The 14,989-nt window shown below is 38.7% G+C and overlaps 1 protein-coding gene across 1 annotated transcript in view; it reads left to right on the forward strand.

Annotated features, from left to right (window-relative positions):
* The first annotated feature begins 672 nt into the window (after window positions 1–672).
* Window positions 673–14,989, forward strand: part of abcg4a (ATP-binding cassette, sub-family G (WHITE), member 4a) — a 22,581-nt gene continuing 8,264 nt past the window's right edge. Inside the window, exons 1-8 of the mRNA XM_007563209.2 lie at window positions 673–1,060; window positions 6,499–6,736; window positions 12,789–12,906; window positions 13,059–13,191; window positions 13,286–13,336; window positions 14,201–14,346; window positions 14,465–14,588; window positions 14,796–14,910. Of these exons, the coding sequence (XP_007563271.1) occupies window positions 6,508–6,736; window positions 12,789–12,906; window positions 13,059–13,191; window positions 13,286–13,336; window positions 14,201–14,346; window positions 14,465–14,588; window positions 14,796–14,910 (916 nt within the window). The 5' untranslated portion in view covers window positions 673–1,060; window positions 6,499–6,507. The remainder of the gene's footprint in view (window positions 1,061–6,498; window positions 6,737–12,788; window positions 12,907–13,058; window positions 13,192–13,285; window positions 13,337–14,200; window positions 14,347–14,464; window positions 14,589–14,795; window positions 14,911–14,989) is intronic.

The following is a 14,989-nucleotide window of genomic DNA, read 5'->3' on the forward strand; positions in this document are numbered from 1 at the left end:
ATGTTTACTCCGACTGTCAGCATGTAGCGAACCGTAATCCATCAAAACTGACTCATCTGTGTGGATACATTTGAACATTATGTACAAAAATAAACAAATTGACTTTATTTTTCATTTAAACGTTCCTTTTGAACTTAAAGCAATCCCAGGAATTATAATCCAATTTTTTTTTTATCAACAACTTTTATGCCGTAATATTTGATTGTGATGGAATTTCTATTTACAAATTAGGACTCTTAAAAAAAGAAAAAAGAAAAGAAAAGAAAGAAGTACAAAAAAATGCTATTTTTTATTTTTTAAATGATCTACTTCAGTCAAGTTAGGATTGCGACTGGGACTCAGTAAAACCAAAACACAATTTCCTCTTTCAGCATCTTCCCCAGCAACGCCCTGTATCCATCCCAACACCCAGCGTGCGCGCCCCGCAGACGCACCAACCGGTTAAAGAGGAAAGCGGCGGCTGCTCCGTCAGGCTGCAGCTGATGATGCTGCTGAGGCATTTGCAGCAGCGGCGTCTGCCTGGTCCGGTGCTTTCGCTTTGATCTCCGGTGCCAGCTGGGGGGTGGGATAATGGAGACTGTCGTGCACGTCGAAGCCTAGGACGCTCGTGGACGCAGTTCCTGAGTGGAGTATTTCCTTTCCGAGGGGGAAAACATAACATGCACCCCGCTCCCGCGACGAGTCTCCGGGATGCAGTCGTAGTTTGAGGCCGGGCCGGACATGATTTTAATCTCAGGGGCTGCTGCTGTAGAGGATGCGGGATGATGAGCGCCGCACCCCGAGAGATGCTGATAAGGATAATACAGCTCGGCCCTTTATTTCCCCAGAGCGAAGCCGGATTTTAGCTGGACTGTGGTGCACTCTGTGAACATCCTGTTTGTTGTGGTTGTTTTTATTTTATTTATTTATTTATTTTCATTATTATTCCTGTCCGGGACTGCGCTGGAGATCTGATGCTGGAGGATTGGGCTGTTTTGTCTGAAGAGATCAACTGAACGCTGTTGCTCTCACAGAACCAGGACTGAGCTCCTCACCTGGTCCTTTCAACACAAAATAATAAGTATGTTACATGTTTGCATGTGAGAGTGTGCGTGAATGGGCACTGTGATGCCAACTGTTAAAGCTGCTTCAAAGATATATTTACAAATCAGGCAAATATCTCATTAACCCCCCGAAAATCCTTGTTGTTTAGTCAGTTTCTGTCTCTTGTGCTTGGTGCAAGTTAACAGGTGCTTGCCACATTAAAAGTCATAGCAGATAACTGGACCACCTCTCTACTGCAAAGCTGCATGGATTCATGTGATTGCCATATTCCCCCCATGGTTTTAGAGGTGACTTTTGCCATGGCCCCGTGCTGTTCACATGTCCTGCCGTTTGGAGCTGAACATGGAGTTCTCTCCCCGACTGAAAGGCCATTAAAGTCAGTTGGGCATGGATTATAACCGGGCCGATAATGGGAATTCGCTAATGGCAGCATGATCAATAGAAAGTCACAGTCAATTTTCATCACCGGTTATTCTCATGTAAGTTACTCCATCATGCTAAAATAGGCTGAAGTGGGTCATAGTAGCGGGAGAATACTACAAGGACATTATGTGATAATGCATGTGTCCAAAGAAAGTGTGTGCGTTAACTCATCAAAGTACAACAGGATGACCATGTAGTCGATTGGATTTTGTTTCTTTGTATTTATGCTGCAGTCATTGCAAAAAGAAAACACACTCTCTGTAGTTCCTCTACTAGTTTCTAAAGTTACTTAAATCTAATCTAAGTGCCTCAAACCACAATATCGCTGTTATTTAGATTAAGACACCCCAAAAATGTAAGGGTGTGCTTTTATTTTGCCATAATCATAAGTGCTTACTTACAATGTTTATTTAACATGTTCAATATGTAGTTTTCAAACAGCTTTCAGCAATCATTGTAATTAATACAACACCGCCACTAGTTAATAGGGAATTTCTACTGCATGATTTCACAAGAGACAAAGATTTTTTTAAGCACAAGGGGGAAAATCCCCTGCTAATTCTGCTTTCTGTGCATTTGGCTTGGTGGCATGACATCGCAAGAGACGCAACAGCTGAGCTGATCAGCAATAAACTGTTTGGTACAAACAACTTTTACTAAGTTTTGACATACATTCGCATCATTCGACTTGTGTTTGAGTAGAAAGGGGAGCCAGAGTTTGGTCCTGATGCCCCCATCCAAGCATTGATGGATGGATGAGGAATCTGAAGCATACATGATGAAAATCATCTCTTCATACATTTAACTGGATAAAATAATTTTATTCTTGCTTGAGTTTTTCATCTGAATAGTTTCTGTTCATGGTGCAAAGATGGTGTGGGTTGTTCTGCAGATGCACGTATTGTGGGACTAACTAGCATTGGGCTCTTTATAAGTCTCTGTGCCCAGCATTTTTCTTTTCAGTTTTGTCGATCCCAGGAAGAGAAGCCATTGTTTTGACAATGGCGAGCGAGATTTCAAATAAATAAACAAACAAAAAAAGTGGAAGTAGGACAGGAACCGACATTCTTGTCCCACAAATGTAAAATTCAGGTAGCAAGTGATGAAGCATTTCCGCAGGAAACTAATATTGGGACATGAAGATTATCTTAATGGAACATATCGATCAGATATGGTTTCTATAACTTGTGAATGATCCCTGAGGATCTACGACAATGATTTGTTGCCATTACAGTCTGGCCTATAATGGCAAGACTGTACAATTACATCAGTGCTTATGAAGCACTGATGGCATAAACACATGTCGTCAGTGCTTCCATGTGTTTATTGTCGGCAATTATTTTCTGAAATTGCAGCAGTTTTCCCAAAGCCTCTGCTTAAAGATAAGGACTCTTCTAATGATAAGGACAAGTTTTGTCTGAAACATAAATACAATTCAAATGTTTTGCTGCAGTTTTAACAGGCAACAAGTAAAACCTTTGAAGGATTAAAAACATAAATAAAGAGGAACAGGAAAACATGAAATACACATGCACATACGCCAATTAACTGTGATTATTTACCTGATACCTTATGTGATGTCATCAGCGGAGCTTTTAAAGGGGTTGGTAAGATCTTAATTAAATTAGGATTTACAACAAAAATACCAAAACAAATAGAAAATCATTGTAAAAGCATTTTCTGTAGGTCACAAGTTATATCTCAAGTGATTTTACAAAAAAGTCTGGAAAGACACTTTAAAGTATATTGGACTATTTCTGTGGTATTTGGTCAGAAACAAGTTGTTCGTTCTGCTATACAAATTTATTTTGTTTGTTTTTATTTAATTAACAAGCACTTTCACCTCTAAATGGATACTAAGCTTGGTTTAGTTAGAGAACATTTCCACTTCTTATTTTTGTTAAAATCATCTAATCAAGCTAAGAATTTCCAGCCTGTCTCCAGGAGTGTGGGACTCATTAGAAGTGTTAGCTGTAGCATGTGTTTTAAGTCACAAAAAACTGCAATGTAGACTCATTATGAAGCATTTTAATGTATGTAATTGTGTCCACAATTTGATCAGATTATGCGCAGTTTTTACAGGGCAGGCTTTTTTTTTTTTCCCAGTTTAACAACTATAAATATTTTTCCAACTGCAATTCAGATTTGTTCACTAACATAGAGCAGCTTTCAAAATGCTTCTGGAGGTTTAAACACTGTGTCCTCTCTTAGTGAGACATTGTTTTTTTACATTTTCTTTTAAAGAGTTGAAAAGCTTATGGATTCTTAAGTATTACATGCCTCACGTTTCAGTCAGGCAGTCTTGTCTGGGAGGAAATTTATGTGAATCAGCAGTACCGGACTGTAAGTGTGCTGCAGGACTGAAACCAGATCCTCACACTCACAATCTCATTGGCTTTACGCAGCTGCTCCACAGACTAAATGGTTGTCAGATCATGCTTAGCACCTTGCTTGGGTGCATCAAGCTTGAATACCCTCACTTACAAGTATGCATTCACATTAAAACTATAAACTTCTGTTTAATTAGGATTGTCACTGTCGATCGCAAATGAAATTGAAACAAAGTGTTATATGCATTTATATAAAGCCTCTCTCTCTTAATTCATAATATGTAGAACTACTTTTGTTGCAGTTACAGCTTTTTGAGTTATGGCTAAACTCAAACCAGCTGGATTGGGAGTGAACAGCATTTTTTAAAAGTATTGCTACAGATTCCTAATTAAAATGTAACTCTAGGATTTGACTGAGCCACTCTCCAGCTGTATTGTTAGGGTTGGTGTCTGAGTGCAGCGCCTACTGCTGCTCCACCCTCTGTTCTTTTCTATCAGGTTTCTCTCCAGCCTTGTTCTTCGTTGTTCCAGCTGTCTGCTGTGTTTCACAATGTTGTTTGTTTATTAATGTTCTCTGACAAACCTCTAAGGCTTTCAAAGAACAACTGGAAATTATTACGCAAAGTTGGACTCACTAATTAGTTAGTAGGATTAGTTGATTTGTGGATTTTCTAATCAGGGATGTGGATTAGATATGCAGACCACATCTTTAACATGTTTACTTTGAAAACAGTCTGTCATGCCACTTCACAATTACACCGTTTTGTTGGTCTTCATAAAATACCAACAAATTGTGTTAAAGTTTGTGACAAAGTGTGATAAATCTCAACTTAATCACGAGAGGTCTAGAAAATACATCACATTATTAAAATAACATCCATAAAGCTCTCGGACAATTATCAAGTGGAAGTTTATTGCATTTTACTCCATGTACTAAGGTCAAGTACCTCATGCTTTCAACATTTACACTTTCAGTGATTAAATGGGTGCCCTTTGTAACGTCACACATTAAAAAATTACAGCAATATTTTTGTTTATTGATCCTGTCACTGAGAAACAAAATGTGGATGTTCAATTTTCAAAGTCATATTTTCTCCATGATATTCATGCATCTATAAATGTCAGAAATATTTAATTTACCATCTAAATATTTAGTTTACAAATTAAATATTCAGTTCCAAATTAAATGTTTATTTTGCTTGCTAAATATTTATTTGCGGACGAGCAGCTATATAGCGGAAGTGGGATATCAAAGTAAAAGCTGGGTTTTGCGGACCTCTATAAACTCAGTTGCTGGCGGGTCTGAATGGTCGCTCAGGTTGTTGTTTTTTTTCCTTAACCATCCTTTCTCATTTCCTACGTGTTAATTGAAAACGTATGCCGTTTTAGCGGCTCTAAAGTTTTTACTCATGCCTTTGCAGAGCTAGTTTCTGTATTGCTGGATTTCAATCACGTGACTCGGATGACGCGCGAAATTCAGATGGAGGGCTAGAAGGGGATTTCTCCGGTTCAAAGCAAAGCAAAGTTGATCACGAATATGCTAATGCCCTAAGTAGGCTGGAACAGCCGAGGTATCTCGAAAAAATATGCATATATTTAGGATATGATCCGTATTATCTTGGTAAAAAAAAAAAGGGAAAAAAAAGACTTATAATCTTGAGGATTTACGCGGTGCCGAGGCCATGCACATAACTAATTACCCTGAAGACTTCATATTATATGATGAGCCAGAAGAAAGCTTTCAAAAGCCTGGAGAATACAATCATTTAGTTTCAAGTTGGGTCAAGCATTTAGGATTAAAAGCAGCATTAGATGGCAGTCGACTTGTTTCTGCCGGGTGAGTAGTGAATTGTGCTAAGTAATTTTTTTGTCTATGATAAGGATGCTATCACTACCCATGTTATTTTATGAGCTTGGCTCTCCTGGTAAATCGACAGAAATAAATGGGCTGAATTTACTTCTGGCCCTCCATGTGCATTGGGTGAAGTCGGTGCTACGTCATCTGAAACCCAGCAATATTTACCTAGGATCTAAATATTTTCGACCTAAATATTTCTCTGACGAGCTAAATATTTAAATAGAAAACTGTATTTAATTAGTAAAATAAATGTATTTTAAAGCTAAATAAGGGTGCACTGATTGTAAATTACCGATCTTTAAGTAGTCTGTTTGCCAATTCCGATTTTTGTTGATACGATTTATTTTTTATTTTTTAGATGTTGCTAAATACAGCAAGAAAGTTGCTGATTTTGCAACATTGGGGTGACTACTAACTGCAAACATCCGGACATGACCTGATGGGTGGGTTTGTCAGTCAAACCTCTCACATGGCAGAGCAAGCAGAGGACAATGGTTGTTTTTGTTTGTTTGTTTGTTTGTTTTGTTTGCCAAGGTAGATAAGATCGGTGAATAAGATCGCCTTCACAAGTAATTATCGGCTGATCACCGATCTCCCGAAATTAAGGAAATCGAGGCCAATTTATCGGCTGGCCGATGTATCCGTGCACCTCTGGTTTGTAAACTTAATATTTATATGGTGAATTCAATATTTAGTTTGGAATTCTGACACTTACAAATGACTTTGAAAAAATGATTATGCACATTTTTGTTCTCTATGACAGGCTACATGAACCAAAATATTGCTGTTGATTTTTTTATTGTATAACTTTACAAACGGTGCCACCTACTTCCTTCCCTGCAGCCTATCAGGATGGCTGAGAAAACACTGGAACCTGGCTCGGTCAGCATTCCAATGGAGGAGACCAAGCTGCCCGGAGGGGCCCCGCAGGAGGCGCCGCTGCTCACCCACCTGAAGAAAGTGGAGAACCACATCACAGAGGCGCAGCGTTTCTGCCACCTCCCGCGGCGCTCCGCTGTAGACCTGGAGTTCAACGAGCTGTCCTACACCATCCGGGAGGGCCCCTGGTGGAGGAGAAGAGGTACTGCAGGCACGGCTCACAGAAAATGATAGATGAGCAAGCGAACACCACCCATGACGATCAATATCTGCAGTGCAGAAATCTCAGTGCATTTAAAAGCTTTTGTGACATTTCAGGGGGAAAAAAATTCCCCAGTGTTTGTTCTTGCCTCTTTTTATTGTTCTGGCACATACACCCTATCCCTGATACATACTGACTTACAGACTTCCACCATGCAAGAGCAGCCGGAACTCCTGCCTGCAAGCTTTGCTGCACTCAGCAGAGTTTAGACATAGTAAATAATTTACCCCCAGGTTGCCACACTGCTTGCATCCTTTTTCCTCTGTTGTCTTCCAGGGGGCGGTGGCTGGGAGTCCAGCACATAATTGATATACTATGATCATATGAACTGCATGTGAACTCACCACCCTCGGAAATGATTAAGCTTTGGCTTCTTATCTGCAGATCAAACAACCTACCCTCTTCAAACACTTAGACCTGGCTGCCTTAGTTGTGTGGATTTAGCAGGGTGTGTTTACATTCTCCACATGGGGTGAGGCGTTTGCAGGCTTGGTTATTTTTAGTCTTGTCTAATATGGATGTGCATTATGAAAGTCTGGCAGCGAAGTGTTTGCTGTTCTGTTGTGTAACCTGGACGTATGGAACATTATAATGAGGGAAAAGATCAGAGAGGAGTTCTGGAGCACTGATGCTCGTGTTGCTGTCCGTCTTCATTGCATCAAATATTTCTCTGTGATGTTTACAGTCTTTTGGAAACGTCTCTTTGGATTTTTATCAAAATTCATCCAGTTGCTGATAATTGACTAGGATGTCTTTTCTTTTACTTTTCATCTTTTTTTTATTAATCAGTGAAACACTTCATAGAATGTTTTTTTTTTTTTAAACTAATATCACTAAGCCTCAGTTCTGATTGTAAACCAAACAAAAATCTCTGTGCCTTTCTGGTTTTCTTTTCCAGCTAAATTATTTGACACAAGCTGAACTCGGTAAATGACTTAATTTTTAACAGGAATTCTGCCTGATTGAAAGCCCTGCACAAGGAGTAAAATACCATTCGAGCTGATTGTTCTTTTGAATTCTGACAGCCACTAAAAGTCAAAGTACTTACTCATTTCCCTTCACACACACCTGGTTTTAATCAGTAAATACATCCGAAAGTGTACGTTGACACACGATTAAAGCAGTATTATAAATCCACCTGATGAGTTTCTGTTGACTTGGACCTTTTTTGAAAACATTTAAAAAGCCATAAAATAAATTCATTTAAAGAAATTCTGTAGAATACCCTCCTCCTGAAAAATTATTAGGAAAAAAAGCCCTTTTGATTTTAGGACTTTTCTCTGGGAGAAAAAAACTCTACATGAAAAAAATAATTGACTTTCCAAAAAAAAAAAAAAAACGTTTGCGTTACGTTTATTTATTAGTGACCCTACAAATATATTTAAAATAAGATATGGCTAAAGCAGTTATTAAAATGTATGCGTACTTTGTTTTTTCCAAGCTGCTGAGGGTTTTTTAGAAACGTCTAAGTAGCAATATGTGCTTTTCTGTTCTCTTTGGGAGTAAATCTGACAGGACACAGAAAGCCATTTCTTTTAGACACTGAGCTTTGTTGACTTCAGCACCAAGGACAGCACCAACGTTTGATCTTTACTCTGTACAAATCTACTCCAGTAAAGAGTCACAGTAAAAGATTGATTATTTGTTGGTAACTTCAGAGCTTAAGGTAAAATTCTTTGTTTAAAGCTGTAATTATGTGCATTCCCACATGAATTAATACTAATATTCTATTCCACCTGTTTACTTTACAGCTATTAGTTTGTCTGTGAGTGAAAAAAACACTCTTCCTTTCTAAATGTGTTGAATCAGACAGTGGCTATGCATCAGGCAGAAAGAGAGGAGAGAAATAAGATTTGCATGAATCATGATCCCAGAACTCGTGATGTCATCTATCCTTAGAAGCGACTTAGCTTTTGAGTCGATGTCTCTCTGCTCATGAGTCACGTCTCCAAAGGTTTGTGATAAGCAGGAAATTACAAAAACAGGTTTTTGTTAAATTTAGAGCCGTCTCTTTTCCTGGAGGAGGTCTCAGCCGGAGTGAGTCCCTGATGAGCTGCCCTCCAAATGCATTTTCTATTGCAGGCTCTTGTTTTGTGATGCTGGCCATCCCTGGCTGTTTTGGATGAAACTGCTGTGACCTATTTTCATGTTCAGTGGCATTCTCATCCCGAGGGAGATGTCTGGAGAAACTCAAGCCGGGCTTTGAACAGGGGAAAGACAGCAGAGAGGAGAGAGAGAGAGAGAAAGAGAGAAGGAAATGTTTACATTTCTGCTTCAGATTTAGTGAGCTGCTGCTCTGCACCTGCGCTCATCATCTCTGTTTTTCCAGAGGGAAAGCAAAGCTGGCTGAAATAAAAAATACGGCCTCAATATGTCTGTCACGATAACAAATTTTGCTGGACGATATATTGTCCTAGAACTTATTGTGATAAAAAATAACATTGTTTTGTGAACATTTCCAAGTAATATAATAGTAATAATGGCATAAAAATACAAGAACACATTCTCAAAGTGTAATAAATTTTAAATTCTAATGAACATTTAAAAACTGGAAGACATTTGGAATATCTACGATAAATAAAAAAAACAACAAATAAAATAAATTATGAAGCCTCTTTAAACAAAATTATCATTAAGTAAAAGGGTAAGTTGAGACCAAAACACCAGACTGAAGACTTTTATCATTCATTTTTTGGTAGAAAGAAGACAATAAATCAAGGAAATGAAAAGTACTGCGTTTCTTTTAATTTGTCATACAATTAATTGATTTATTGTTTATTGTGAATTAATATATCTGATTGATTATTGTATCCAGTTTCTTGAGAATTATCGTGGAAATTCTCAAGAAATCAACAAATCCCTAAACTTTTTTGTAGTTGGGAGTTTATTGGAAATGTTTCTCAACATTTCCAATAATGTTGAGAAACATTATTGGAAACATTATTACTTAATTACAAGTAATTAAGAGGCAGCTCTTAATTACTTGTAATTAAGAGTTGCCTCGGCCTTAATTGTTGTCAGATTATAATCCATAATCTATACAGTGAGTAATAAAAAGTCGCATTTACTGTCATAAATAAGCGCAAATATTGCAAATATTTCCTAATTATTACCACATATACAAAATCCTGGAGGGACCGAAAAGAAGTTCAGTAATACTATTTAATTTTAAGAATTCATTGATATTTTTACAGTTTTTGAACAGATTTTATCAATACATTCTGGCACAACCGACCCTTTAAGAGCATTCATGAGCTTGATTGGGCCCAAAACAAAATGAGTTTGATACAATCCAATTACATACACTGAGATTTATCATTTCGATGGGAAAAGTTGGTTTACTTATTATTAGCTCCACTCTCTATTCAAAACCTGCCCAGTCTGGATTACCTGTATCATTCGGGGCTCTGCTCCTGTTGCGACACAGTGGCCGATAATTTGAATAATTTGTCTAGCAATTACAGCGGGATGTGTCAGAAGTTCAGGCTGTAATCTCAGAGTAAACACCGTCAGATGTGGTTAGAATTGAGCTCGGTCGTGATGTCAGGGGACGACGTACGCTCTGGCTCTCTGAGACAAAGGGACGAGCTCTCAGACTCACGCCATGTTCGCCCAACAGCGGTGGGTTAGATCATCAGTATGCAGCTCATGGCAGGGCATGGTTGCTTCACTGACAGCATGCAGCTCCTGGCTGAGAGGAGAGAGCTCTTTGATGTAGTAACTAAGTGACAGTGGAGGGGGCGCCACTTCTTGGCAGCTGGTTTAAGGGACTATGTCGCTTTGCTGAGATCGCCCAATTACCCAGTTGAAGGCAAGAAGAAGGGTCTGTGCAGACCCAGGAGAGACGCTCAGGAGACAGGAGACATGGGTGACAGCTCTCAGAAACTGTGTCAGCTCTAAATTGGATTGTGCAGTTGCTCCCACTGCACTTCAGGAACCACAACCCTTGTACAAGCACATCACAGAAACCCAAGGTAACCTTACTTGGAGGCAAAGTCTTTCGGTTGCTGGATAATAAGATGAACTTAGCAAAATATCTGTTGTGTTATTTTAATTTTTATCCCAAAATGCTTTCATTTTACCCTGATAAGTTTTCCATAATGCTGGTGGAAGACTTGGTTTAAATTTTCTCTGTTCCTCCGCCTCACTGTACAGCTTCTTATCTGTCTAGGACCCGGTGACCTCTCCCAAATTACAATCTCAGTATTTGCATAATCATTTGTTAAAACACTTTAGAAATCAATGAACCAAGTTTTGCAGCAGAGCGCAGCTCACTGAGCTTTAACTACTGAAACAAGATACACAATTTGACCAGCTGCTCCAGGAGACTCACTCCCGTGCTCACCCTGATCTGTCTTCCAGAAAATTATGTTCTGGCATTGATAACACCGCTTTATAATATGCTGTAGTCATTCTGTGACATAATCGTTACAGCTCAGGCCGTGAGCAGTCAGTTCTCCGTCTCCCCATATTTTTTTGTTTCTCCAGCTTTGTCCTTTTAATAAATTGCGTACTCAAAATCAACCAAACTGGTCCCGACCTTCCTGATTTTGATAGTCGGGTCCAATGACTAAAGAATCTGAATTTTGGTCTTTACTGTTTTTATAGTTTCTAAACTTTATATAACTTCCCTACAGTATCTGACTTCAAAGAGGATGCTAAAAATATACTAAGTAGACACATTTATTTAATATATGTGTTTAATACGTGACATAGCTTTCATATTGGCCTGTTTATATTTAGAACAAGAGACATTTGAATGTTAAAGTAGATAGAAATGCAGTGATCAAGCTTTCCCAGACTGATATCTTTTCCAGTTTTCCTAAAGTCTGATTTTATAAAGAAAACTGCCTGGACACAACAAGGCAACTGGCTTTTTAATTTGGGATTTGCAAGACAGAACACCTGAAAATTTTTTTTATTTTTTGAAGAGAAGAAATGTGCCACATGTTTTTAATATAAGTCGCAGCTTTGAATGGAACAGAACATTAATTCATCAAAGCATGATGAATTAATGTCATCATGCGTAAAAGGTGTTTCAGAGTATGTTTTGTTGGTTGATGCGTCTGCAGCTTGAAAGGAGTTAAAGTTTTAGCTCTGATGCATTTAAAGACCATGGAAAAATTTTAGATTTTTCTGTATTTGACCTGGAGATCCTCCAATTAAAACTGCTAAAGCAAAACTAAACAAATTACATTGTTTTGTCAACTGGCTGAAGAATCTCGAGTGCACATAATAAACCAACAACATGAGTACAGTCAGGGTAGGTTTAACGTTTGAATTTGACAAAATGTGAAAATGTTCAAGGCGTTTGAACACATTTGCAAGGCTCTGTTTGTCTAGCTTCTTCACCAGGGTTTCTCCCAGAAAACTTTCTAAGCCTGGTGGTTGGGCTCTAGGGCAGTCATTCCTCTAGCGGCCTGTCATGTTTTTGAATTGAAAAATGTTTAAAGTTGACAGGAAATTTGAAAATATCACTTGATAAATATGTGTTATTGAAATATTAACGCCTGGACACCAACTATAAAGTCTTAAAAATGCAAACATTTTTAAAAGACTTAAACAAATAAGCAATGCTTAGCCTGGTGGGGGCACAAGTAAACCCTGGTGGCCCGCCAGGCTTATCATACACTGAGGGAAACCCTGCATACACCACATGTTCATGTTTGACGTGGTTCTGCTTTACATTTAAAATAAAATGTCTACTAAAATCCACAACACAGGGTTCATGTTTAATGTTTTACACATTCACTTAAACTTTATTGAAGTTTTTAAGAAACTGCAAGCGGAAGAAATGTAATCTTACATTGTTGCAGGACAACAGTTAGAATATCCCAAAACATTAGCATCAGTGTCAATGACTGACAGCAGTAGGAGACAAATAATCTGCCCAGAAAGCTCCCCTCCTCCCAGCTGAAGCCCTCATTAGGATAAAGCTTGTATAGAAAATGAATGAATGATTAACTGACTGATGGTTCATTCTCTCCATTAGGCTACAAAGCTCTCCTCAAGTGTCTGTCGGGAAGATTCTGCAGCAGAGAACTGATTGGTATCATGGGACCCTCTGGGGCTGGGAAATCCACTTTGATGAATATTCTGGCGGGTTACAGGTGAGCTTTTAACCTGCACGAGAATTACACAGATCCATAAAAAGAATATGTTGCTGTATGTTTACGGAAGACTGATTTTGGGTGGCTTTGGTTACATTTACGTGAGCAGATTCATAGTGGACTTCCAACATGGCTTCATGTTTGAAAAACAGGGAAACTGGCATGAAGGGGACCATCCTGGTGAACGGTCGGCCGAGGGATCTGAGGACCTTCAGGAAGATGTCCTGCTACATCATGCAGGACGACATGCTCCTGCCGAACCTCACTGCGAGGGAGGCCATGATGGTGACACTGCTGTTGGGACAAATCATGGCCAAATGTTGACATATACTTTAAAAAACAGATTTCTGATGAGGTTTCCTTTTTGTTGTTTATTTAGGTTTCTGCCCATCTGAAGCTGAATGAGTCTGTGCAGGTCAAAAAAGAACTTGTGAGTCAGATTATGTTGATTTATGAAAGAATTATATGTTAGACACAAACATTTGTTTGTTTTTTTTGCTTTGACAAATGTTCTTAATTCTATTTTAGTGAGATTAATATACTACAAGTGTCTGTATTCGCTGAATCCCAATACTGAAACTTAGTAATTTAGTAAATTACTAATTAGTAGTTGTGCTAATATATTCCAATGATTGATTAGTTAAAAAAACAAACCCAATAAACCAACATGGAGCTAATTTCTTAAAGAACTGGAATTGGACATCTGACTGCCTGGTTGAAGGTCTAGTTTATAATTTTTATTAATTGTTGTTTTTTTAAAGTTTCTCGTAGGCCTGTCACAATAAACAATAAATCAATTAACTGCATGATAAATTAAAAGAAACTGCATGATAAATTAAAAGAAATGCAAATGCAAATAATTGCATTTGCAATTATTTGCAAATGCAATAATTGCATTTGCAAATTATTGCAAATGCAATAATTTGCATTTGCTTGATTTATTGCTTTTCTCTTTTTTCTCACTTTTTACCAAAAACTGAATGATAAAAGTCTTCAGTCTGCTGTTTTGGTCTCAACTATCCCCTTTTTTTGAAAGATAATTTTGTTTACACAGACTTCATAATTTTATTTTATTTGTTGTTTTCTTGACTTATCGTTTATCGCAATACATTCTGAGACAATTTATCGTCCAGTAAAATTTATCGTGACAGGCCTAGTTTACTCGTTTCATGGAGCAACAAGGCCAAAGCAGCACAGTTCACACAGATTGCACATAGCTTTTAAGGTTAATGACACACTCTGGGTGATATCAGATGATTGATTGTTTCACCGTTTCTCTTTACTTGCGCTCAAGGTGGATGAGATCCTGACAGCTCTGGGTCTCCAGGAATGTGCTCAGACACGCACCCACTCGCTCTCTGGGGGTCAGTGTAAACGCCTGGCCATTGCTTTAGAACTGGTCAACAATCCACCGGTCATGTTTTTTGATGAGCCCACCAGGTAAAATCGTACTTACTGACTTTAACTCCTTTACTATTTAAGTCTAAATTCATCCTAACCGGTCTTCTGATCTCTCTGTCCCCATTTTTTTTTTTAAATGTTTATAAATCCATTGCAGTGGTCTGGACAGTTCGTCGTGCTTCCAGGTTGTTTCACTCATGAAGTCTCTGGCTCAGGGAGGACGGACAATCATGTGCACCATTCATCAGCCCAGTGCCAAGCTCTTTGAGATGTTTGATAAGGTAGGTTGAGTGCTTTTACTGCTGGACACGTCAGACCCTCCATTACCTGTGGCTTGGACCAGGACACCACAGCATAATTCATTTTATACAGCCGAAGAAGCAGAGCAGTCGATGTCCCGCCCCGTCGTTTGCTATTGATCGTTTTATTCAGAGAGGCTGCATGTTGGGAAGTTTACTGACTATGTTCCTCTGTTGTTCCATCCTCAGCTGTACATCCTTAGTCAGGGTCAGTGCATTTACAAGGGGACAGTCCCTTATCTCATCCCTTACCTGAAGAACCTGGGCCTTCACTGTCCAACATATCACAATCCTGCTGATTTCAGTAAGTGCAGCAAGTCCTCTAAACCCTGAGTGTGTGTGCATGTGTGTGTGTGTGTGTGTGTGTGTGTGTGTGTGTGTGT

The sequence above is a fragment of the Poecilia formosa genome, unplaced genomic scaffold (genome assembly GCF_000485575.1).
Source record: "Poecilia formosa unplaced genomic scaffold, Poecilia_formosa-5.1.2 Scaffold145, whole genome shotgun sequence".
Classification (NCBI taxonomy): domain Eukaryota; kingdom Metazoa; phylum Chordata; class Actinopteri; order Cyprinodontiformes; family Poeciliidae; genus Poecilia; species Poecilia formosa.